Source organism: Psammomys obesus, unplaced genomic scaffold (genome assembly GCF_907164565.1).
Source record: "Psammomys obesus unplaced genomic scaffold, mPsaObe1.curated_primary_1811, whole genome shotgun sequence".
In the NCBI taxonomy this organism is placed as follows: domain Eukaryota; kingdom Metazoa; phylum Chordata; class Mammalia; order Rodentia; family Muridae; genus Psammomys; species Psammomys obesus.
In genome coordinates, this window is record NW_026596109.1 from 11,742,630 (window position 1) to 11,768,966 (window position 26,337).

The 26,337-nt window shown below is 48.5% G+C and overlaps 1 protein-coding gene and 1 long non-coding RNA gene across 2 annotated transcripts in view; both read left to right on the forward strand.

Annotated features, from left to right (window-relative positions):
• The first annotated feature begins 1,524 nt into the window (after positions 1–1,524).
• LOC129692368 (uncharacterized) lies at positions 1,525–2,938 on the forward strand. Its single transcript, XR_008722696.1, has 2 exons — positions 1,525–1,595; positions 2,550–2,938. It is a non-coding gene; the product is annotated as an uncharacterized LOC129692368 (long non-coding RNA).
• A 426-nt stretch (positions 2,939–3,364) lies between these two features.
• The window catches only part of LOC129692400 (calreticulin-like), a 30,657-nt gene continuing 7,684 nt past the window's right edge, over positions 3,365–26,337 (forward strand). The window contains exons 1-4 of the mRNA XM_055628737.1: positions 3,365–3,476; positions 19,214–19,315; positions 22,214–22,417; positions 25,053–25,147. Of these exons, the coding sequence (XP_055484712.1) occupies positions 3,365–3,476; positions 19,214–19,315; positions 22,214–22,417; positions 25,053–25,147 (513 nt within the window). The remainder of the gene's footprint in view (positions 3,477–19,213; positions 19,316–22,213; positions 22,418–25,052; positions 25,148–26,337) is intronic.

The following is a 26,337-nucleotide window of genomic DNA, read 5'->3' on the forward strand; positions in this document are numbered from 1 at the left end:
CACACACACACACACACACACACACACACACACACACACACACACACTAAGGGAGTCTGGCAATGTGGGGAGACATTTTTAGTAGCTACAACTGTTGGGAAGGGTGGTACTTGTCATCTGTTAAGAAAGCAGGTAGACACCCCGCAGTGCTGAGGACAGACCTTGCAACAAAGGAAACTGTGTTGCATAAACACAGCTGATGCAGACTGAGGAACTCTGGACCGAGGAACCAAATCCGGAATCACCCAGCTGCCATCTTAGGCCTGTGCGGTCCTGCTTTTTCCCCTCTGCCTTACTCTCGAGTCCTTGTCTGCCTGGGAACTTCATGTCCCGGCTCTACCAGACCATGACAGACTTTGGAAGGGTGATTAAACACTTGGGCTCTGACATCCTCGGGTCTGGACTTCATGCAGCGCTGGGAACTTGGCACAGTTCTCGGCCAGTCTCTCCTCCCTCTCCAGCTCTTTGGCCTACAGTACCAGCTATATCCCTCAAACATGTATTTGCAGCCAAGACCCTTTCTGAGTTCCAGTTTATAAATTTTAATTTTTTTTTTTTTTTGAGAGAGTGTGTTGGTACAATGTTCTTGTGGAATGTATACAATTTATTCCTGTTCATTCAAATGCTGATATCTCTACCCCCACTATCTGGTTTCAATCTAGACTTTGCATTGCGATGTTTATTCTAAGCATCACCTGTCTCAAGTTTGTGTAAACATGCCACCATTTGTTCTCTGTATTGTCAATAAAACAACCAGCCAGTGCTGTGCAATGGAGAGAATAGGGTGGGACATCCTGGTCTGGAGGGGAGGAGAAGGAATCGAGTGAGAGGGGTCAGAGAGCAGAGATGGGCAGGAGAGGACTTGGAACCATGAGGAGTGATGAACTGGACCTAAGATATGACTAAAAGCAAGTATAATGGGTGAAATCTGATTGGGAGGAAACTATGCGGGCTTGGAGATTTAGGATGGAGTAACTATTGCCCAGCTTTGTGCTCTAGGTTAACTAAATACATCCCAATCTCTGCATGGTGATTTGGGTATACAGCTGGTTTAGGAATAGCCACTGTTTAACTAAAAGATAAATCAATAGTAAATATTAATATTCAACAACAAGAGGGTCTCACGGAGCCCGTGCTATTCTAGAATTCATGTAGTCAAGGCTAATCTTAAACTTTTTCTCCTCTGGCCTCCTCTTCTCCAGTTCTGGGTTACAGGCCTATCCCTCCATATCTAGTTTATATGGTGCCAGGCATCTGACCCAGGGCAGTTCATGCTAGACAGGCACCCTGCGCACTGAGCCACAGCTCCAGGCTCTGTTACCACTGTTTTATTTTTGACATAGGATCCAGTTTTGCTATGTAGCCTGGGCTGGCCTTGAACACACAGCACCTGTCCTGCTTCTGCCTCCTGAGCTCTGGACTTACAGGCCTGTGCCACCACACTTGACAGCTTCTAATCACTTATTTGCCACTCCCAGTTTAGCATACAGTAATCAGTGTTCTCTTCGCAGGGAAGGGAAGGGCTCATTACCTACCAAGGGAGGTCTGGAAGGCCCTGTTCTCCTGCTGCAGGCTCCTAAGTGACGGAATGGCAGGTGTGTTCCTTCATGCCTGACCTGTGACATTTTTCATTTGCTTTTGTTTCTGTGCACGTGTGTACATTTCGTTCGTGAGAGAGTGCACATGTGTGGATGTCAGTGCACAGCCCAGCATTCCCATGGGTTCTGGGACTCGAACTCAGGTCCTCGGGCTTGGGCTGCAAGTGCTATTACCTTTGAGCCATCTCTCCAGCCCCAGGGAATTTCTCTCTGCGCAGCCGAGGCTGGCCGGGGACTCACAGAGCTCCACCAGCCTCTACCCCTGAAGTTATAGGACTATACCACCAAGCCATGATCCCAGAGGTATTCTTAAATATAACTCTTAACTAGACATAGTGGCTCACGCTTATAACCCCAGTGACTGGGAGGTCGAGGCAAGAGGATGAGGAGTTCAAAGCCATCTCTAGCTACATGGTAAATTCAGTGAACCACCTGGGGAGGGGAGGGGCGCAGAGATGGTTCAGCAGCTAAAACCACTTGCTATTCTTCCCGAGGTCTTAGCACTCCCTCACCCAAGTGGCAGCTAGCAGCTGTCTGTCTGTTTGTCACTCCGGTTCCAGGGGACCAAACACCCTCGTGGGGCACCAGGCACACACATGGCACACTGACATACATGCAGGCAAAACACTCACACGCACAAAGAAAATGAAATTAAGGACAACAGCAGTGTGGTCTGAGACTGTCTCCAATGACATCACTCTCTCCACGGCTCTCCACGCCAGCAGTTAACTCCTCATCTCCGGCTGCTGGCAGGTCTGTGCGCAAGGCCCCCCATCGGCCCCAGCTCTACGCTCACCGCTCGCTGTGCTCAAGCCACACTGGTCCCATCTCGGATGCTGAAGTGAGGAAAACTTCAGCAAATACACTAAACAGATAGTGAAGAGAAGTGCATCACAGGTCCTGGACCCAGAAGGCCTGAGTTCTGGATCCGGTTCTGTCTACCTCCCTCAGGTGCTGGCAAGCTGCTTGTCTCCAGGGGCCTCGGCCTGAGCCTCACACCGGTGATGCCAGCCTCACGCCGGTGATGCCCCCGTCTGTGTGAGGATTGAGTGGTGCCTCGCGTGTTGGTGATCGGCACACTCTACCGTGGTCAACAAACCGTGCCTTTCCCTTCCTCGGGCCTCATTCTTTTCACAGTGAGGGAAACAGCAGCGGCTCCATAGCTATGGCCATGAGAAACAAGATCCATTTTCGAGTCCTCCCCCACCCCCAACCTTGCCCCTTTCTTCTTCCCTGGGTCAGCCAGTCACCTCCTGCATGATGCTATCCTTGAGACCTGTCCTGGATTAGCACCTTGGGCCTCGCGTGTTTTTGTTAAAATAAACAGGCATCACACTACTTCCATAGTGTCTTTATTGGCACAGTGGAGGAGTGAGTGGGTGAGTGGACAGATGATGGACAAAGGGGAGGAAGGATAAGGGAAGGAATCATGGCGAGAATGCTTTGAATCCAACTACTCCACAGTTGAGCAGGCTCCCGGGGCTCCCCAGAGGCCAGCCTCAGCTGGCCCTGCCACTCCCCCACACTCTGGGGAACCCTGCCCTGTAGCTCCCTTGACATGAAGTCAGAGCCGCTCCAACACTCTCAGCTCGTGGTCCCCAACCATTGGCTGCGGCCTCCCTTGCTCCGATCCAGGCCACGAATGGGAGGCGGCCAGGTGCTGGAGCAGGTGATGTCAACCTGAGCCCCAGGGTCAAGGTGAGAGACAGCACAGGGCACCTGGCTGGGGACGCACCTCTCCGAGACCTCCCTGCAGGACCCTGAAGATGCCGTGGATCCCGTGGCTGCCGCCTCTGCTGCTGCTGCTGACCGCCTGCACCTCGAGCACCCAGGGGAAGCGCCGCCTCGTCTACTTCCGGGAGGAGTTCGAAGATGGGGGTAAGGGAGAGGGGACCACTCCTTCTCAGCGCCCCTGCTCCTTCTCAGCCACCAGCTGCTGGAGAGGGCAGGCTAACTTCCCCACCCTGGAGCCCAGTCAGAACGGTTCCAATCCCCAGCTGTGGCCCCGCGTCTGCCCGCGATCAGATCTCTTCTCAAGTAAAAGAGGTCAGACTAGATCTTGAAAATTATTTTGGAGGTGTGCTCGTTGCTCGTGTAGTCACCCTTTGATCTGGAGGCTGAAGCAAGTGAACCCAGAGGAAGAGTGTCTCCGCTGGTGAGGACCCCAAGCTGCCCTATTCCAGAAAACGCAGGGCTTGGAGGGTCTGGGCGTTCACCTCATCCAGCCTTCTCCCTGGCCTGTCTCAGCAACACCTGGGGATTAGGCAGGGCTACCTACCTCAAGAAGAAGGCAAAATTCAAACAGTGTTCTGAAGCATGAGTGACAGTTTCTCAGGATGAGTCTGGGGTATCTTAGGGGAGTTGGCAAGTGTATGGAGAGGTTAGGGAAGCCCCGGGGTAGGAGAGGAGGGCTAGCTCAGGAGGCTTTGGAGCCTGGTCCTCTATGGAAGCAGCGTGAACTACAAGTAAAACATTCTCTCAAAATTCCAAAAATGAAAAGGCAGCCTAGATTGTAAGACTGTGCAAGTTTGAGTCTAGAGATAGGAGGCTTAGAGGCTGTTGGAATTTTGGTGAAAGAACGAAGATGGCACCAGGGTGGTGGAGATCAGAAGATGGGGGGGGGGGAAGAAACGTGTTTAGTGGCTGGCAAGAGCACTCTCGACCCCCTGACTTGCTGTGGGGAAACCTTTTCGCCTAGGACGCTTGGTGGGTTGGTGACCCCTTTCCTGGATGACCTTTCAGTGAGCCCAGCACGGCCACAGCTTCTGGACCATCCACTGCTTGGCCTGGCTGAGACCCAAACCCTTATCCCTCCTAGCAGAGGCAGTCAACAAGCACAGGCCTGCGGGCACTTCCCCAGGGACTGAGCTCCACTTGTCCAATGTGGAAGGAGGGGGGCGCCCACGACTTTTATTGACAAATGTTTCTGAAATGTTCCTTGGAGTCAGGAAAAGGCCAACATTGTGAGTGAGCCTCGAGGCAGCCCCTTCTCCGGGAAGCCCTGCCTGAACTGGCTGTGGGTCCCTCCTGGGTCAACCAGCCCACACTCTGTGACCGTGTTCCTCTCTGATTCTCTTCTGCCCTTCAAAGTCTGTGGCTGCCTAGGGAGGAGCCCAGCATAAGAGTATAGACAAGCAAGAAGTGGGCTTTTGGCATGTGCCAAAAAAGAACACCCTAAGAAGAATATGTCGGCGCAGTCCTCCCATAAAAGGACCAAACGCTTATCTTCTGTAATTACCCACCAGGAGGCAGTCAGAGGGACATGCAGGTTCTGCTGTGGGGGAAGCTGGCAGGTGGGGTCTCCACCTTCTGAAGCCTTTCCTCAGCTTAGAGGGACCCAATACCATTAAAGTGGTCAGAACTGGGGAGATTCGGGCACTGGCTTGTTCTATCCTGATTCAGAGAGGCTGATCTATAAGCCAGATGCTCAGTTCATTCGTAGCTAATATGGTGAAAACACAGCTGAGGTGTCCTCCAGACCTCCGGACTTCTCCGTCTGAAATAGACCATCCACTCACTGGGTTGTTTGGATTTGTTGTTGTTTTGTTTTGTTTTAAGTTTGAGAATTATCTTTAATTCCTTCATTTTTTTCCTTCTCCCTCTAGTTGATGAGCAACTCTAACTGACTCTATCTTCAAATTATATTTAGGATAGTATAATGACTCTACCTGTAATTCCAGCCACACTTGGGAGGAGGAGGCAGGAGGATCTAAACTCCAGGGCCAATCTTAGCTATAGAGCGAGTCTGAGGCCAGACTGGACTACTTGAGATCCTGTGTCAAAAAGCATCACCCCCACTGGGAATACTAATCTACTCAGAACATGCTTTGCGCAACCGCCACATCCCTGCCCCTCGCTCCCAGCCCATCCAGCTCAACCTCCAGTGTACACTACAGCAAGTTGAGTGGCTCCTCTGCTACTTCTGCTTCCCCGAAATCTTCTTTGGGCTCTTGTTTGGTTGGTTTGGTTTAGTTTGGTTTGTCTTTTGTTTTTAACACAGGGTTTCTCTGGAACTCATTCTGCAGACCAGGCTGGCCTGGAACTCACGGAGATCCCCCTGCCTCTGCCTCCTGAGTGCTGGGATTAATGGCCTGTGCCACTGCACCTGCCTTGGTTTTGTTTGAGGCAGGGTCTCTCTGTGGGAGGTGGGAGGATGTAACTCACCGCTAGAGCACTTGCCTAGCATGCACAAGGCCCTGGTTTGAGCTCCGGCGCAGCGGTACTAAAAGCAGGTGGGAGAGAAAGGCATGATCTGGGTGGTGCCTTCAGTTTTACAGCTAGGAACCCCAAGGGCTGGCTCAGCGAGGCCGTGGGTCTGGAAGGGGCCAGCTTAACGGGGCCATGGGTCTGGAAGCCCGTGCAGTGGGCCGAGGGTAGGTGAAGCGGTAGTGCGCAAACACAAAGGAGTTGGTTACGCTTTGGCAAAGTCTGCCTAGAAGAAGCAGAACCCAGGTAGATCACGTGGAATGAAAAGTACAGGTTCAGTGGACACGAGGCGAGCGCTTTACCAAAGGTTATGGAGAGGCGCGAGCAAGGGGCGGGGCCTGTCCCTGCAGTATCTGAGCGCTTGGTGCACAAGAGCTCGGCTAAGTCCACGGAGAAAGCGGGGTGTGCTGGTACCTGCCTGCGATCCCAGCTCTTAGGAAAAGGACAGATAGGGCATGTGTCTTCTAGTGATCCTTGGAAACATAGCCATTTGAGCGTACATGAGCCTCTGCCTCAAAGACCCAAACGAATGAGTAAAGAATATAAAGTTCTAATGTTATGGAAAATGTTTTGCCTAAATGTTTAAATATATCTAATGTTATACAAAAATATGCAAGATTACATGTAAGGAATGTTTTGTCATGCTGGAATGTGAATCTATGCAGAGGAAAGCTAACAGAAGGAAATTATGCCAAAATGAATGCAAACGGTAAATACCTTCACCATTACAGATGGACAGTTTTAGCCTTAACTTTTTTTGATAACAGACATATTTTTAATTATAAAACAGCAAAATAACCTAAAAAAAAAAAAGTAATCCCTTCACCAAGCAGGCAGAGAAAGGAAGATCAGGAGTTCAAAGCTAGTCTCAACTATTTAGCAAGTTCAAGGCCAGCCTAGGTTATATGAAAGAAAGAATGAAAAACAAAACAAAACAAAAACAAAAAAACCTCACCAAAGGGAAGAAAAATAATAAACAGAGTAACTGTTCTGTCATTCCCTTTCCTCTTAGACCCAAATTTCCTGCTTTGCCCCCAGCCCTCTCTAGCTCATCTGTACTCTGTACTTTAAGCCACAGTAAAGAAGCATGGATTTCCATAGGCCTAACATACAGCCCGAGTCTCACGTCACTCTGCAAAGTAGCTGTTCATTTTCCCAAAGCCCGAAGAAGCAGAACAGGCAGTCTGAGGGCACAGGGCTATTAGAGTGACAGATGTAGAATTTGAGCCTAGGACCATAGGACTTCAAAACTCATTTTTCTTGTACTGCTTCAGCTCTCCTCCACTGCCTCCACCCCCACGAGCCAAGTACTTTGAAGGCCTTCTAGCTTGGCAACCATTCTGAAAGCAAATCTTATATGCTTTTAATGTCAGCAGCAAAAGGGCGCAGAGAGGTCACCTAATCCAAACGCCTCCCTGAGGCAGACAGAGATCCAGGTCCTTGCTTTGTGCTGTTCATTTACAACATTCCAGGCCACAGCACTGAGAGGGTGTGATGCCCTTAGAAGGCACCTTTCTTTACGAAGACGGGGAAACTGAGCCCCAGAGATACAAGGCCATTTTCCCAAAGTTCCACAGTGCACAGTGGCAGAGATTCTTGTCGAGTTGGGGTCTCGTTCCTTCTTGAAGCATCCGGTGGTTGCTGCTGAGAGCTGCCTAGTGTCACCCGGCCAGCAGACAATAATACCAGTGACCTCTGGCACAGCATGGGCCTGTGGAAGCCCAGAACTTTCCCAGGGACTGGCACATTACCACAGGCAGGAACTCGGACAGAGGAAATGGGAGAATCACCGTACTGACAACCCAGACAGATATGACGGGAAAACGGATGGCCACGGCCACCACCATTGTGAAGACATAAAACCCGAAGGAGAGAAATTGGAATTCCAATGAGGGTCTGAATGATGCAGAAGTCACCAGGGGTGTGTGTGTGTGTGTGTGTGTGTGTGTGTGTCTGTGTGTCTGTGTGTCTGTGTGTGAATGTTAATTCGGTTAGCTCTCAGACTTGTCTATGAAAACTTGGCCGGAGAGACTTTCTGACACAAAGGGCCTTTGTGCCCAGCTGGCAGCACCACACTGGGGCAGCCCAGCAGGGCCGAGGGACACCCTGCTGCCTGGGCCTCCGACTGATAAACAATTGAGACCATCTGTGAATCAGGGACACTTGGACATGCTGAGCCTGGGGAAGAACTGCCCTGGACAGATGCCCGAACCGAAGGGACCTGGTCCAGCTGGCCTTTCCAGAGCTCAAACACAGAGCCATGGCGAGGATCTCTGGAGGCTGCAGGGCCCAGGAGCAAGAGTGGGGCCTTGGGATGGATGCGGCTGCTGGTTCTGGTCCCGCTGTCTGCCCAGGGGGTGGCTGTGCATAGTTTACTGACCTCACCAGCTCTGCTCTCTTCTTTTTAAATTTACTTTTTGTGGGGAACCAAACCCAGAGTCTTGCACGTGCCAAGAAAGTTCTCTGAAGCTACACATGGCCCACTTCCTTGCTGAGACTGTGTGAGAGAGAGGAGGCCATCCTGACTTCCACGTGGCTGCTGTGGAAACTGAATGGAGACGAAGCCTGGGAACCACGCACAGCACGGCTCCCGTCCCTTCCCCTTCTCTGTGTTACCCTGCTGGTGGAGCCCTCTTAGAATGTGCCTCAGTTTCTTCAACCAGCTACTTCATCAAATGCCATCTCAGCACAGAGACTGGCCACTCTCTCAACTAATACCTCAGGACTCTAATTTTCTTCATAAAAAAAAAAAAAATCATAGTTTCCCTGCTACTATATTGCACGTTGTATCTTTAGATTATCTTGCTTAAACTTTGTCATCTTACTCTTCAGTCAAGGCACAGACTCCATGAAGGAAGGGGCTTTATTATTCTTATTGCCCAGTACAAATTAAGCCTCATAAACAAGTGAGTCAGCAGAGGGAAGAAGGGAGGAAATTTGTTTGAAAAAGAAAATTGTATTAGTCATCACAGTCCAGCACAGAAAGAAATCAGGGCAGGAACTCAAGGCAGGAACTGGAGGGGAGGTGGTGAAAGAATGCTCCTCCAGGTGTGCTCCTCCTGGTGTGTTCCTCCTGGTGTGCTCCTCCTGGCTTGCTCAATTTGCTTTCTTACACCAGCCCAGGGGAGGTGACCCCACCCAAAATGGACTGGGCCCTCTGGCATCCATCCCTAACTGAGAAAATGTTCCTCAGGCTTGCCTTCAGTCCAATCTTAGGGAGGCATTTTCTCCGTTGAGGTTCTTCTTCCAGGATGGCCTAGCTTGTGTCAAGTTGACAAAAACAAAGCGAAACAAAACCTAGGACAAGGTGGAAGGTCTGGAAAGTCTGCTCGGTTGATGAAGCACTTGTTGTGCAAGTATGTGTGAGGACCAGAGTGTGGGTCCCCGGAAACAGTGCAAATCTGGGTACACCACGTGTGGGTTTGGAGACAGGCACATCTCTGGAGCTCATTAAATAGGGTTGAGTGTGTAGTTCAACAGCAGGGCATTTTCCTGGCATGTGTAAGAGCCTGGAATCAAGCCCCAGCATATCACACACATACACACACACCCTACGCTAAACTATACATTTCCAGTTCATCCATGTCAACACACAAATGTTGTGGTCTAGCTAAACTACTCTAGGGCTGTGGAGAAGGCTCAGCAGGTAAAGAGCTTGCTATGGAAACAGAAGGGCCTGAGTTATGATCTCTGAGACTCAGGTTTAAAAGAAATGAAGGACATGGTGGACTGCCCCTGTCATGCTGGCACTGAGAGGGCTCGCCAGCCAGCCAGTCTAGCTGAATCGAAGAGTTCCAGCTTCCATGAGATAGCCGATCTCAAAAATAGGGAGAGGGCAGTAGGCCAGTCATGGTGATGCACACCTTCAATCCTGGCCCTTGGGAGGCAAAGACCTCCTGTGAGTTTGAAGCCAGTTGTGCCTACATACCAAATTTCAGGCCAGCCAGGGATGTATAGTGAGACTCTGTCCAAAAAAAAATAAAAATAAAAATAAAAGTAGAGAAGCAGTTAAGGAAGAGCCTGGCCTCATCTACTGGCTGCCACACACAATCTCTCTCTCTTTCTCCTTCACCCTTCCCCTCTCTTTCCCCCTCTCCATCTTTTTCTCTCTTTTTGTCTCTCTCTCCTTTTATTCCTCCCCTCCCCTGCCCTCCCTCACACACACTCACCCCCCAGAATGAAACGCTTCTTAAAAATGATCCCCACTGTCCATGCTGTGGCTTTACAGTGGTATTTGCCACCCAAAGACTGCTGCTAACACTCTCTACAGGAATGCTTAATTCTAGGCCCAGGGGAGGGAATAGACGAGATTACTCTTACCGTTTTTATACTTCCAAGAAGTAAAGACATGGTGAAGAAAAAAGAAAATCAAAGGACCTTTCCAGAGAGCTGGAAGCCAATGGAAAGAGCATCCGAGACTAAAAGACCTTGGAGAAGCAAAATAAACAATGTAGCCTCATTACAATCCCAGGTAGAGCATCATTAGAGCAGATAACTGAGTGAACATCGCTCAGTTATCAGTTATCACACCATCCTGTTAACAGTGGGTGATAGAGGCACTTGACTTCTGGGATCTTCCTTCCCCAAACCTATGACCCTTGTCTGACCTCAAGAGCAGTATCAGAAAGCTCTAACTGAAGAACGTTCTACCAAGGTTCTATGTGTCCCTCCAAGTGAAAGTTGTCACACAGACAACCCTGAGGAGTGCTCGCTAAGTAGAAAATCCACTGAGGCACACAGCTAAATGCACTGTGTATCCTGAGTAGCATCGCAGAACGACGACAACAAAAGATTATTAGGTTAAAAACTAAGGCAATCCAAGTAAAGCATGACTCTTAGCTCATCCGAACCACAGGAATGCCAACAGGAGGGAAAATGGTGCAGGGTGCGCCCTTGACATCCTCCTGAGAGCTTGAAGATGCTCTAGAGCAGAGGTTCTCAACCTGTGGGTCCTGGCCCTTTTGGGTATCAAGTGACCCTTTCACAGGGGCCACCTAAGACCATCAGAGAACCTGGATTATTTACATTATGATTCATGACAGTAGCAAGTTTACAGCTACGAAGCAGCGATGAAAGTGGTTTTATGGTGTAGGGGGAGGGGTCACCAAAACATGAGGAACTGTATTAGGAAAGTGGAGAAACACTGCTCTAAAGTAAAAGCTGAATTTTAAGAGATAAAAAGTAGGGCCCAGATGGCTTCCGGGGTAAAGGGCTTGCCACCGAGGCTGAGCACCTGAGTTTGCTCTCCAGGACCCACAAAGGGGGGAGGAGAGAACCAGCTCCTGCAAGCTGCCCTCTGACACACACACACACAGAAATAAAAAAAATTTACATGTAGTAAAAACAGAGAGTAGAACCAGGAGAGGCACACACCAGAAGTCCCAGTTTGGCAAGTATAGGTGGAAGGGTCAGAAATTCAAGGTCATCCTCAGGCTGAACTCACTATCTAGCTGGCACAAAGTTCATGAAATAAGTGTGGAGGCCAGAGGACCCTGACCCAGAAAAGAGGGGGAAAAATGTTTAATAATAATAATTTTAAAAAGCCACCTCATTATTTCACCTAAAATTTTTCTCTTCAAAGCTTTAAACAAATCAGTTAAAAGAAACGAATCCTATTCTTTCGCTTAATTAAGCTCCTAAGACAGTTCCTAGGCGTATATAAAACTTTATATTAATCTCAACAGAATTATAAATTAAAAATTATGACAATTTTAATGCAAGAAATTCTAGGCTAGGGCAGGCAAATCATGTCAGCCTGATAAAATGCTGTGTGCAACCAAAAACGTGTTTTTTTGTTTTTTTTTTAAGATTTATTTTATTTTTTATCTACGTGTCTGTGTAAGTGTATGTGTGTGTGTTGCACAAATACCCATGGAGTCCAGAAGAAAGCGTGGAACCCTTTAGAGCTACTGATATGGTTATTAGGATCCAAACTCCGGTCTTCAGGACAAAACAGCAAGCTCTCTTAGCTGCTCAGCCATCGTAACGTTTATGAATAATTTCTAAGGACACAGGATACAACCGTAAGTGGACACACTAATTGTGTCTGTGGGAGGGAGGAAGGGAGAGAGAGTGAGGGGGGAGGAGAGAGAATTCCTAGTATATCTAGGAACGCATTCACATTTAAAAATAAAAAAAATAAAGGCTGCCTGGTGGTGGCGGCACACCTACTAGCAAGCTGGGGCAGAGACAGGCAGATCTCTGTGAGTATGAGGCCAGCCTGATCCACAGAGTGGGTTCTAAGACAGTCATGGGTACACAGAGAAACCCTGTCTCAAAAGAACAAACACAAACAAAACAAAACAAAACAAAACAAAACAAAAGGCTTGGAGTTGGAGCTGTAAATTGGTGATAAAGTGTTTGCCTTGGTCCTGGGATTTTATCTGGGGCACTGGAAAAATATCAGTAAAGCCATTAACAATGCCCAGCAACAACCACAAAAGAAAAACAGAGCATGATTTCCAGAGGAGCAAGGCAGGGGTGGCATGCGGGAGGGACTGGAGGGAGGAAGAGAAAAGTGTTAACAGTGGACATCTCTGGGATCATCAGGCTCGCTGTGTATTTGCTGCTTCCAGATTGTCTGTGTGTTCCACACAGATGTGGTTTTTACCTTGACAACATCAGGCAATAGGAAATGAGAAAATCGAGTACTCCCTCTCTGTTCTGTGTGTCAATCAGCGAGCTCCTCCAGGGCGTGAGAGCTTGGGCGGGCAGGGTTCTGGAATCAGGCCTTGCTCGGCCTTGTTTCCTTGGCCTCTGGAGCCCAGACAGCACAGGCCAGGCACTCTCTGTTAATGAGTGTCCAGGAGTCTTCTCTAGCATAATCATACAGCCTTGATGTGCATTTGTTTTTGTTGTTGTTTGTTTCCTTTTTTATTTAACAGTGTTTTATTTTTCCAAATGCACAGCTGATTGAACCTGCTCAAGCAACTTCTCCAGCAGCTGGGGCATCTCCGCCCTTTGCGTTTCTGGTGTAAATTACTCGTTTCCTTTTTTGAGAGAGAGTCTCTCACTAAGTAGCCCTGGCTGGCTAGGAATTTACTGTGTAGACCAGGCTGGCCTTGAACTCCCAGAGACCTGCCTGCCTCTGCCTCCTGAATGTGGGGATTAAAGGCACGAGGCGGGCACACCTTCTTGGTAAGCTTGCCTGTCTGTCCCCTGGGGAAGTGCTGCCTCAGAAATGACAGCCTGGAGGGGTAGGGATGCTCAGCTGGTGGACACCACCTCCAGAACAGGAGGGGGTAGTGCTGGAGGCCCTCATTCAATGAGGGAATAATCATTGGTTCTTATCGCATTTACTACGGGAATTATGCACATGCAAAGCTTATTTTCTTGTTTAACCATACAGGTCCCAGAACTGAACTCAGATCATCAGGCTTGGTGGCTGTGCCTTTATCCCTTGGGCCATCTCGCTAGCTAGCCTAAAGATTAATTTTTTTTTGTTTTAATTAATTAGAGCCCCAAGTCAATCTATTATTTGTTAGACATTATCATGTACTTTCTTTGTTTGAAGAGGTTTGGTTTTGATTTGGTATTTTGGTTTTCTGGGACAGCGTCTTGGCCTTGAACTCATGATCCTCCTAACTCAGTCAACTGGCTTACCTCAGAGTTTTAGTATAGCCTTTCTTTAGACATGAAGACAGGACTCAGAAAGTGAATTGTCCAGGTCCCACTCGGAAGCTGGCGCATGGCTAGAGGCAGTCACTAGCTGTAGAGAGCAACATGCTTGCAGCAGATTGGCAGCAATGGAGACTGACAGTCCCCAGAATTAAACCCACAACTCCACTGCTCATTGCAGCCTATTTCAGACTTGAGTCTTTAAATTTTTAGACCATTACTGGCCGTCTCGAATGTGCTTACTGTTAAGCCTGCTGAGCTGAGTCCAATCCCCCTGGTCCCAGGGGTGGAAGAAGAGAAACAACTTCTACACAAATGGCATTCAAATGCCACCCACTGCTCTCCTCATTTTTAAATAAATATAAAGGAATTAACACCAGGTAGTGATTATGCAAGCCTGTAATCCCAGCACTCAAGGAGGCAGAGGCAGGCAGATCTCTGAGTTCGAGGCCAGCCTGGTCTACAGAGGGAGTTCTAGGACAGCCAGGACTACACAGAGAAACAATGTCTTGAAAAACCAAAATAAGTAAGTAAGTATATAAATAAATAAAAATAAACAAAAGGATTAAAATCAAGGTTTAATTTTAAGCCAGGCAATGGTGGTTATACTCCTACGAGCCTTAAACTCCAAAGGCTGAGGCAGGAGCATTTTCTGCAAGTTTAAAGCTAGCATAGGTCAGGTGGTAAGTGCCAGGCTGTCTTGAACTAAAGTGAACCTCAGTCTCGAAAATATATAAATATTAGAAGTTTTTACAAGAAGTCGGGGTCCTTCTACAGTGACCAAAATTTCCCATTGAAAAAGAAAAAGAGACAAAAGCTGAGCACAGCGGAGCACACCAGTCACTCCAGACTTCAGGGACCAGAGATAGAAGGATCATGAATTTGAGGTCAGCCTGGATCACTAAGGAAGACTGGAGCAGGGAGAGGCAGAGAGAAAGAGAGAAAGACACACACACACACACACACACACACACACACACACACACACACACACGCAGAGAAAGAGAGGCCATGTAAAAATTCTCTGAATAAACACAGCAAAAGGGGCTGGAGAGATGGCTCAGTGGTTAAGAACAGTATCTGCTTTTTCAGAGGTCCTGAGTTCAATTCCCAGCAACCACATGGTGGCTCACGACCATCTATATCCTCTACTGCCCTCTTCACACGTAAATGTACATAAGATAAGTAAACAAAACCTTTAAAAAAAAAAGAATTGCTTAAAACATATTAAAAATAAAACACAGCAAAGGTGTATATTTATCTAATTAGTTGAGCTTCTGAGGGATCTTTTCGTCCCCACTGGGAAGGAAGCAAATGTGTTCACATTTCCTTGTCTCTGGTGTCATGTTGTGCATCTCTCTTACACATGTGTGTATATTTGCACGTGGATACAATCCCAGCAGTTTATTGAGCCTATTCCTGTGTTTCACGATATTTCTTTTAATTCTTCCGGAAACTCTGTGAGTTAGGTGATACCTTTGTGTAGATGGAAAACTGAGTTTCTCAAAGAGGTGAAAAATGCTTCTGAAGCTGGTGTGAGAGATGAGTTCACCAGACCAATCTTTTGCAGATGCAGATATGGGATAAATTCATTTCCGGGAGGAATCACAGCTGTATGACCTCCCTGCTTTTCTATCTCTGCACAGGCTTGGGGAAGATTGTGTGCATTTATCAGCTAGATGTGCCTGCTCCTGGACACACTGTTTTTTGTTAGAGCCCTCTCCGGGGATAAATATTTGGCCAATTTAAAGGGAAGATTTTTCAGGTAGAAGGAAATCTTGGCTAATGCACCGCCCTCCTCTCTCCCTGCGTCCTCTCCCTCTCTGGGCTTTTTACGTGCAACCTTTCTGCGTGGAACCCCCTCGCCTTCGTGGGATTTCATCACTGGTGCCTCCTGCTAACACTGCCCTCAGCTTCACCCATCCACTTGCTGCCCAGCTGCTCACTGGAATGTCTCCTGCACAGACTTCCTGAATCCCAGGGGTCAGAGGTCCCTGAAGGGGCCTGGTCAGCTTCCTGTCTGTATTCCAGGTGGCTGGTACAAAGCGAGTGTTCGACAAATCTTCTCACAAGACCCGACTCCAGTATCAGATCTGCAACTGATGCCTCGGTGTCCACAGACAGGTCACATCCCTCTGTGGGCCTCAGTTTCCCTATCAGGATTATGCAGAAGTAAGGGTAAATGACCAGTTAGTCATTCTAGCCCAAGCCTCTTCTGATAGTAAGATGCCACAAGATTAAGAAGAAAACCATCATGTATTAAAGCAGGACTTTATTGATTATATAACATCATCTTCCTAAGGAGAAATTATTTTTTTTAATATTTATTTTAGTGCTTGTGTCTATGTCTCAGTGTATGTATATGCACCATGTGTATAAAAAGGCCTACAGGGGTGAGAAGGGCTAGCAGGTCCCCTGGAAGGGGAATTACAAATGGTTGTGAAACACCATGTGGGTGCTGGGAAACAAACACGGGCCCTCTGGAAGACCACGCTCTGAACTGTTGACCATCTTTCTAGAGAAGCTCCTTATTTTGACACTACTTAAACTATGTCAAGTATGACTTACGTCAATGCTCTTCGCCCTGAAAAGTAATTAAGACTGAGAACTTTAAAATTCTGTTTTAATATCTTCTACCATGGAGGTCAAGGCCAACGCTGTCCAATTCTTTCTACGTGTTTGTTGGGTTCAGTTAACATTTGTCAACTGGGCGAATGAGAACTCCGTCTGTAGGTCTGAGAATCGTATGGCTTAGACAGAAGGTGTAACCACGCAGCTCTGCACTGGTTCCGCAGGGGCTGGGCACTTTACTCTGTGTTAGACGCGGTGGCCAGCACAGTAACTATAGAACACGGGAAAGACAGACATTATTCAGATTACACGCAGAGCAAGAAGTGCCACGGCTGACTTACCTCTGTTGCACACTTGTTAGGTTATGACGGGCTTCTCACACACATGGCCTCAGGGGAGCTATAAATTCTAGGGGTGAGAAGTGCGGCTCTCAGGGTCTCGTAGAGCTGGCTGCCTGGGTGGCTCTCTTACTCGTGAACTGGGCTCTTGAGCAAGATTCTGAATCTCTGTTTCTTCATCTTTAATGGGAAAAAATGAAACAGGGCATTGTTCCTGGGGCTGTTCTGAGAGCAGGGAGAGAGTGCACACACAGCCTTCAGCACAAAGCCCGACACAGGGTTGCTAGGTAGTAGCTATTTTCTTTAAATACCATTCATTTTTAAAATCTTTTTAGTAGCTATTATTATAGTGCTTTTTTTCCCCCTACATAACACTTTTCTTCATCTCTTCCAGAGGAAAGACAGCTTGGAAATCAGATCTTAAGCACAACACTTGCTGGTGTCCTGTTAGGGTTACTATTGCTGTGAAGAGACACCACGACCAAGACAGCTCGGGGAGAAAAGAGTCTATTTGCTTTACACTTGTATATCGCTGTTCCCCGTCGGAGGAAGTCAGGGCAGGCATGTGCAGTCAGGCGCTGATGCAAGCTCACTGGCTTGCTCTTTGGTAGCTTCCATAGAAGCTTCCTTACAGAACCCAGGAGCACCTGTGCCCTTCCCCATAGACCGCTAATTAAATAGCAGACAGACTTACCTGCCCGTAGGCTAATCTTATGGGCGCATTTTCTAAACTCGGGCTCCCTCCTGTTAGATGACCCCAGTTGTGTCAAGCTGACATAAAAGAAGCCAGCACACTGGGTACAAAACAGAAACAATGATACAGCATTGTCTGTGAGTAGTGCGTGGGGTGTTCAGAAAGCCACATGAGGGCCTAACATTGACTTTCAAATCTGTCTTTTGGCTTTTGTATGAACCATATCCTTCAGTGGCTTAACTATGGTCAGAGAAGTAGGGCCCACTTCATCTGAGCCACTATGACTTTATGCCGAAATCAGCTCCTGGAAGAGAGGAGTAATAAGGTTCTTCACCAACACCTATTGAACACCCAGACACTGAGGGAGACAGGAAGACTTTGGAAAGTGTGGGGGAGGAAGTTTTTTTAAATTTCTTTTGTCAGGATATTTAATTTTAATTTTATTTTATGTGTATTTGGTGTGAGGGTGCCAGGAACTGGAGTTACAGACAGTTGGGAGTGCTGAGAATTCACCCAGGTCCTCTGCAAGAGGAGCAAATAGTCTTTGTTTTGCTTTGTTCTCAGCAAGCGCTCGTAAGTGTTGGCTACTTGCTGTTTTAGCAAGAAGTGCTGTTAATTCAAAATGGGCATTATTCCACAGCAATGTATTTTGGATAGCTCTCTCCGTGTCTCTGTATCTCTGTCTCTCTCTCCCTCCCCCTCTCTCTGTGTCTCATCTGTCTCTGTCTCTCACAGTTGAAATAGGCTCCCACTGTACAGTCCCGGTAGTGTGTGCCTGTAATCCCAGTACTCAAGACTCTGAGGCAGGAGGGCCAGCTAGGGCTGCAGAGTGAAACCTTGGCACCAAAGGGGCAGGGGACGGTAGAGTGCTCCGTCAGTCAAGCACTTGCCATACTTGATGATGACATGAGTTCAGTCCCCAGTGTCCACATGAAAAGTCAGGTACGGTGGCATGCTCTCGTTATGGGAGCGCTGGGAGGCAGAGACAAGAGGATCCCTGGGGTTTGCTGGCTCCCCAGTCTAGCCTAATCGGCAAGACCCAGGTTACAGCGAGAAATTCCGCTCAAACGGCAACGACAGCACCTGAGTAGGGACAGCTGAGGTGACTGACATCTGACCTCCACATGGAAGTAAACACACACACAGTGTGCACATGTAACTGCTCACCTAACCACCTGTGCACACAGAGAGAGAGAGAGAGAGAGAGCAAGAGAGCGAGGATGAGCTGGGTGTGGGGGTACAGACATAGTCAGGATTAGGAGTTCAAAGCCAGCCCGTGCTACACTGAGACCCTATCAAAAAATAAAAGTAAAAATATTAGCAAGACAAGTCCAAGCGCCTGTATGTCCTGAGAAGCAGCTGAGTCATCAGACCCGGGCCTTGAGTAAGAAGAACTGCCAGTGGCTGGCTCCCACTGCTCTTCCTGGGAAGACAGGGGGGTTGTCTTGTCTATCAAGCAGGGAGAGCAGAACAGCTCCGTTCTGTTCAGGGGGAGGAGATGAAATAAAGGCCACCCCCAAAGCCTCTTCTATCTCAAGCTGCCAAATGGCTCCGGGACTCTGGAACTCTGATTTGGCCCAGGAAGTAGGAGTCAGCAGCTCTGAGGCAAGAAATTAGGAAGACACTGAGCGTTTGGGTGGAATGCCAGGTCCTCAAAAGAAAGCTCCTTTGTCTGCATGCCATCCATGCCAAAGCAAAACACATTTATCAGCATCTCAAAACTTCATGGGAGAGTCTAAAGAGTTTAAGCAACAAAAAGGGGCAAGCAGAAATTGATTGTTCGTGATCATCATTACTAATTCAAGAAGGATGAAATGATTTTGCTAGTCTCTTCCATGAGAGAACAGGTTTTATTATTTTACTTTACTGAATACAAGCGCACGTTAAGGGCTCAGTCCTCATCAGCTCATTTTCCGTCTATTTGTGAGGACAAACGGTTCACGCTCTCCAGCCACAACTTCCCATGGCGATTTTCAGGCCTTAAGTGTCTTGAACACGTGGGAAAGTGTCTCAGTTGCTTGGTATTTGAGCAGTTACCCAGGCCAGGGCGTGAATGGTGGGTGCCAGGTCGTATGTGGTGAAATGATTTCAGGAGTATCCTCAGTCACTCTTCGCTACAGTGACTCTTCCTAGAGATCTTAAGTCATTCATCTGAATGTGTATTTTTTTTTTTCTTCTTTACTCCATAGATGGATGGACAAAGCGATGGGTACAATCTAAACATCAGTCAGATTACGGAAAATTCCAGCTTAGTTCGGGAAAATTTTATCAAGACAAAGAAAGAGATAAAGGTAAATATTCGAATCTAGGAACGTGTTGGCTTGTATAACTTTTACCCCGTTGTTTTTAGGCATGATTGCCAATTCTCTTTAAAAAAAAAAAAAAAAAAAGCAGGTGGAGCTGAATACGGTGGCTCATGCCTGTAATCCCTGTACTCTGGAGACTGGGTAGTCATGGAGTTGTGGCCAGTTAGGGCTAAACGATGGCTCCCAGGCCAGCCGGGCTTACAGAGTAAGAGCCTGTCACAGACAGACAGACACACACACACACACACACACACACACACACACACACACACACACACAAAAGGGAAGCAAAAAGGGATGGCCCTCCAGAAAACGGATCATGCCTTGGAACTGAGTAATGGACACTTTAAGCTGGTCCTTCATGTATTAGGCCTTTCACCTTCCTAACACTCCCCATTATCTCCCCAGCTTTGCAGAGACTCTGACAACTGCCCCAGGCTGTGCCACACGGCTCAGAGGAGCAGCTGGGACTTGACTCTGGCTCTGACTCCAGGGACTGTGCTCGTTGCCACTAATGCAGGCTGTTTTCCCCAAACTCCTAGGACTTTACACGTAGGGTTCTGCCCTGGAAACCTGAGAAAGCATGCCAGGCTCTCTTCCTGGAGCAGCTTTGGTGATGGAGAGGAGGGCGGGCAGACCTAGCTGGCTAGCTGTGTGACTGGGACACGTCTTTTTACTTCTCTGAGTGTTGACATGAGATGAAAATGACCTTCACCTGAAGTGCTCACAAGACAGAGCGCGTGCAAAAGCCAAACAACACTGGTGGACTTCGGGCATGGGTTCTTGGTCTGAGAAAGCTTTTGTTCTATAAATAGTTCATTGATCATCCCCTGGAGTGATTTCCCGTCTTCCTCCATGTGGCTACTGTTACAAATCGCATTTTCATATTTATCAAAGGACTGGCTTGCACATTTTAAAAATCTAGTTTGAGTCCTCTCTTGGAAATGGTTTTCGGAGGACAGAGAACAGGAGACTGGGCCTCACCTGTGCTCAGTTCTGCAGTCCAGGCAGGCTGCACAGCCATGTCTCCTTAGCCTGGCTTCTTGGCCAATGCTCCTGCTTTCAATACTCTGAGGCCCGCTAGACCTGATGGTTGTATGGAAGGACACTGGGACGACAGTGAGACTGACAGAAGGGGCTTGGTTTGTTTATATAGCAGGGCGTGGCAGGGCAGGCATAAAGCTTGGCCTTCTGCAATCCCTTCCTTCTTTCTTTCTTCCTTCCTTCCTCCCTCCCTCCCTCCCTCCCTCCCTCTCTCCCTCTTTCCCTTCCTTGCTCTTCTAGCCCTTAGAGGTCTTAGAGAAGTAGGAATACTCTTCAAAATGCAGACAGCTCCCAGCATGATGTCAGATGCCAGTGTTTACCAGAGGACTTGAAATGCTTGAAACTGTCTGAATCAAGCCCTGTGTTCCTTTTCATAATGTAGCAGGTTTTTTTGGGTTTTTTTTTGTGGCTGATTTTTAAGACAGTGTCCTGTAGCTCAAGCTGGTCCCTGTCCCCCTGCCTCCACCTCCCAAGGGTTGGGGTTATAGGTGTATGCCATCACTTCCAGCTTCATTTGGCACTTCCTCACTGAGCATTTCCACAGCTCTGTCATTTGTGACTGTATGTTCCTAGCAAGGAATTCTCTGTTTGATTGTTTGGTATGGTTAGCCTAGAAAAGCTCTGGGGTCCCTGGCAACGCTGACATTCAGTGGAGGTTGGGGGCTCTGCAATTACATGTCATGTAATTGCACGTGAGTCTGGTCATGTGAACTGGTTTCAACGATGTCATGACACAGTGAAGACCCCGGTGTAGCTCCCCTTTCATTGTTACTGTGAGGGTTAAGTACACAAACACGAGTGAATGAAGAAACTAGCCAGTAGAGCTAACTGCTAAGGGCTGGGGAAATGGCACTGGGTAAGAGTGCTTGCTGAACAAGAATGAAGACCTGAGTTCAAATCCCTAGAACCAGGCCTGGAGCTACGACTCAGCAGTTAAGAGCACTGGCTGATCTTCCACAGGACCCAGGTTTCCAGCAGCCACGTGGTGGCTCACAACCATGGGTGAGCTCCAGTCCCAGGGGACCCATTGCCCTCTTCTGTCATCCACAGGCACTTCATGTGTTTGGTGCGTAGACATACATGCAGACAAAACACACATGCACCGGGGAAAGGAATAAGTAAGCCCCTATGGCCCACATAACAAGCTGGCATGGCTGTGTACTCTGGAACCCTGGTGCCAGGGAGGGGCACTGGCTGCCAGCTCCAGGCTCAGTGGGAGACCCTGCCTCAGAGCAATCAGGAAGAGTGTTAGAGCAGGACACTTGGCCTCTGTGTATGCAACAGACTGTGTATGCAAAAAATTCGTGTGTGCATGCAACACACACAGTTTTTGCAAGAGATAAACTGCTCAGAGATTAAAATAGCCAATGAGCCACGGCAACAATTATTATTTTATCTGAGTTAATTCTGGGCTCCTTTTTACTGTAGCGCTTGGACACAGCAGAACCTTTTCTGCTGCCTAGCCAGCCTTGGCTTATAACGCTGCAGAATGAGAGTGAAGAGTCTCTAGGAAGTAAGTGATGGCATGATGCAAAAGAACGCAGTGACGACGTGTCTTAAAATTCCAGCTGGGTTCCTTCTTGGCCATGCAGCTTGTGCGGCTCACTTCTCCCTGTGACTCAGCCTCCTAACTCATCAAACGGGCACAGCGCCCATTTTTCAGGCCTGACCAGAGGCTGGGATGAGATACTATTATAATGCTCCTTGCACAGCACCAGGCACACCCTGTGTGTGAAGAAATAGCAGAGCTTGTTTAAGCCAAGTGCTGTGTCTTGTCTCTCTAAGCACTTTCAGGGAATGTCAGCCTGACCCCTCTGCACTCTCGATCTCTGCCCTCAGGTCTCCAGACCACTGAAGATGCCAAGTTCTATGCCCTTTCCACCAGGTTTAAGCCATTCAGCAATGAGAATGAGACCTTGGTGGTTCAGTTTTCAGTAAAGCATGAGCAAGGCATCGATTGCGGTGGGGGCTACGTGAAGCTCTTTCCTGCCTCACTCGACCAGGACAACATGCACGCCGAGTCCCAGTATTACATCATGTTCGGTAAGCTTCCCGGAGCAGCTGCTCTCAGCCCCCAGGGATCTGAACAGGATTCACTGCGGTGGCTGGAAAGACTAGACAGACCTGAAACCTGTACCTCGACTGCTCCGTGTCCCTTGTGCAGTAGGACTCTCCATAGTCCTGGAAAGAAGACAGCCCTAAACCCAACCGTTAATATACACAGACCAGCGAGGTGGGGAAGTGCATGGTATTGGCAAGCCTATAGTGTATGGAATCACAGCCCAGGTCTCAGAAAAGGAGCAGTACAGATCTCCCTTCCCCTCTCCTCCCCTCTCCTCCCCTCCCCTCCTATCTCCTCCTCTCCTCTTCCCTCCTCTCCCCTCTCTTTCCCTCCCCTCTCCTCTCCTGTCCCCTCCTTTCCTCTCCCATCCTCTCCTCTTATTTCTCCTCTCTACTTCTCTCCTCTACCCTCCCCTCCTCTCCTCTCCTCTCCCCTCCCCTTCCCTCCTCTCCTGTCCTCTCCCTTCCCCTTCGCTCCTGACCCTTCCTCTACCCTCCCCTTCCCCTCTTCTCCCCACCTGTCCTCTCATTTCCCCAGCTAGTCTTCCTTTTTCAAATCCTCCTCTTCAGCTTTATCGTCCCCCTTTAAAATCCCCATCCTCTTTTTTCTTAAATCACACACACATGCACACACACACACACACACACACACATGCACACACACAACTACCTTACAAGGTCTCACTCTGTAGTTCCAAACTCACTATGTACCTTAGATTGGATTTAGACCCCAACAACGATCCTCCTGCTTCAGACTCCTGAGTCCCAAATGCTGGGATCATGGGTACAAGACCCCACACCTCCTTCCCGACTTCCTACGTGTCGTGTAACAAACACTTGGGGTGTGCAAACTGTGTCTGCTCCAGCAATTTTGTATTTTCTTTGGCATCTATGCTATGTGTCACTGTCTCCATTTCGCAGACAGGGAAACAGAGGCAAGAAATTTGCTTGAGGGAAGTAGAAAGGCAGAATTTGAGTCCGTCTGTCTACAAAGCCTTTCTCTTCTCCCTAAAGGGAGCTGACTAACTTTTTAAAGAGCAGAATGAAATCCTTAAAAATGCACTTAAAAAGTATTGAGCCAAGCTGGAGATAGGGCTCAACGGTGAAGAGTGCTGGCTGCCTGTCAAGAGGAGCCAGGTTTGGTCCCAGACCAACGTGGTGGCTCACAGCCATCTCCAGCTGCCTCTTCTGGCCCCCACTGGTACCAGGCATATAAGTGGTACATAGACATATATGCAGACAGGACACCCATACTCATAAAATAAACAAAATGAAATGTAATTCAGAAAGGGTGTTGAGCCAATTGTGATGCTACTTGCCAGTTCTCAGGCAGAAACAGCAAGATTGCTGGGAATTCGAGGTCAGCCTTGTCCACAGATCCCCTGGACATTCTTTCCACAGTTCCTGACCTGTACATTCACGGCTCCCGCCAGCCAGCCCACCCTCTACCCCTTCCCCAACCTTCTCCCTAATGTTCCACAGACTCCCCCTCTCTAAGCTGTGAGCTCCTGGAGATTTACCACAGGAACTAGTACCAAGCATGACCCCCGAATGCCCATGTTGATATGGGGTGCTGGAGTGAGCCCCGGGGACGTCATCATTCATTTGGTTGGTGAGACAGCCAAGGCTACAGAGCGTCTTTAAAAAGTTCTGGGGAAAAAGTATTGATGGGGTGCCATGAGATCATAAGAGACAGCATGATTCAATACAACTGCGGGCTTTGGGGAGGAGATATTAATTATTCTTTAAAGTGGAATGTGATTTTAACAGGAGAAGGAGGGCAAGTAGTGAGGGCAAGGTGACCAGCATGTGCAAAAGCTCAGATATGACACTCAACTGCACAGTAAAGAAGTGGGGAGGAGACCAATGTGGGCAGAGCACAGTGGAAATGCCTCATGTGCATTTGTTGTGAGTGTACGTGTGCTGTGTGTGACTGTGTCTCACACTTGACGGCTGAAAGGCTGAGAAGCTCTTTTGTGAGCTGTGAAAGGAGAGCAATAAGGAGAGTCTCAGAACTCTGGGCTCCCCAGCTGTGACCCACAGTTCTCACTAGAATTGTCACAAGCAGAAGGGGCCACAGGCTCATTACTGGATGGGCATGTCTTTGCATCCCAGCAAGGCGTCTGTCTCAGCAGCTCTAGACTTGGGCAAGCTGCTGGGTTTTTCTGAGCCACACCCATCTGCAGTGAGCCAGTAATGCTGACTTGTCAGTGAGATGCTAATGCTGCTTTGTCAGAATTAAGTGATGTGCCAGCAACCCCTGGCTTAAGAGGAGTTTAAGAGGAGCTGGTTTGGTCAGTGGGGAGATTAGAGAAAGAGTGAGCTGTCTGCTTCTCTGCCTGCTCCCAGACTCTCTCCTCGGGACCTGATACTCTCTCACCCCTCCCCTCCCTTTCCCTGCTGCTGTCCATGGGCAGCACTGTACCTTCTCTCTCAAAGACCTGCCTCTCCCTTTGGGAAAAAAAAATGTCATTCATTAAAACCTTCTCATATAATTCCGACTTCAAGTGTGGCATCTGTCTCTGGGAGCACAGAGTGGTTGGTAGGCTGTGTCTGCCTTGGGTCTTGGCCTCAGACTGGGCACACCGCCTGAGAGTGATGTGGGTGTAATTTTCAGGCCCAGACATCTGTGGCTTTGGCAACAACAGACTACAGGTCATCCTCTATCACCAAGGGAAATACCATGAGAACAACAAGACCCTCAAGTGCAGGGTGAGTACTCGGCTTCGCCCTCAGCCTCCAGCAGGCGAGTTCACTTCTGAAATCTGCTTTATTTTTGTATGTGTGGTTAGTTTGCCTGTGTTTGTCTGTGTGCCACTCATGTGCCTGGTACCCACAGAGATCAGAATAGGATGTCAGATGCCCTATACCAGAGTCTCAGGTTGCTGTGAGCCTCCGTGGGGGTGCTGAGACTTAAACCCAGGTCCTCTGGAGGAGCAGCCAGTGCTCTAAACTGCTGAGCCATCTCTCCAGCCCCGAGGGGAAAAATGTATATGTTATCTCATTTTTTTTCCTTATAAAACTCTACTGATTAAATGTTATCATCTCCATTTTACAGGTTAAGTAGAGCTAGGAAGTTCACGAGCAAACAGCAGACCCCCCCCAAAAAAAAAACTGGGGTGCAATGTAGTGTAATGCCTGACATTACGCTCAGTCACTCACTGCTGCATGTCAGGGTGGAGCCAGGGGTGCCGAGCTTAGATGAGACGGGTGGGTCAGCTTACCTCGGTAGCCTAAAGCTAGAAGCATCCACGATTCGCTAGAGGACAGGGGTACGTTCAATCAGTCATCCTAACAAGCACTATTAACCAAGTGCTAGTTCTGCCTTGGGCCTAGATTCAGCCAGACTCACAGGACTCACAGGAGTGTGATCTGTGTCTGGGATCCCAGCTCCTTTGAAGGCTGAGGTGAAAAGGCTGTGAGTTCAATGCCAACCTGGGCCATTTCACAAGAGCTAGGAAAAAAATATTCACAATGGAGTAAAGAGTGGAGGCAAAGGAAAGTGACTGGCTACTTGACAGAGGAACAGAGATGGCGGCCCCTCCTCAACCTGGAGGCGTAGGCGGGGAATGCCTCCTGGGGAGTTTCCCCTTGTAGCTTTAGTAAGTGAGTGTGACAGTTTTATGGAGATGAATCCCTGGGTGAGGAAACCTCAGGAGAAACGGCAAGAAGACTCCAGAAACCAAGGCCCAGCCTGAGTAAGGCTGAGGGACTGGGGAGACCCCAGGAGTGAGGCCCCAGGAGCGTGACCCCTGGAGTGAGGCCCCAGGCCTGTGCGCCACATGGGTGTGCTCAGAATCCCTGAAGGTACATTAACTAGAAGCAGGGGAGAGGGAAGGTGCTGAAGTGTGTGGACGCTCAGGAGGAGGCATCAGGAAAGTGGGATCTACAGTATCCCCGTG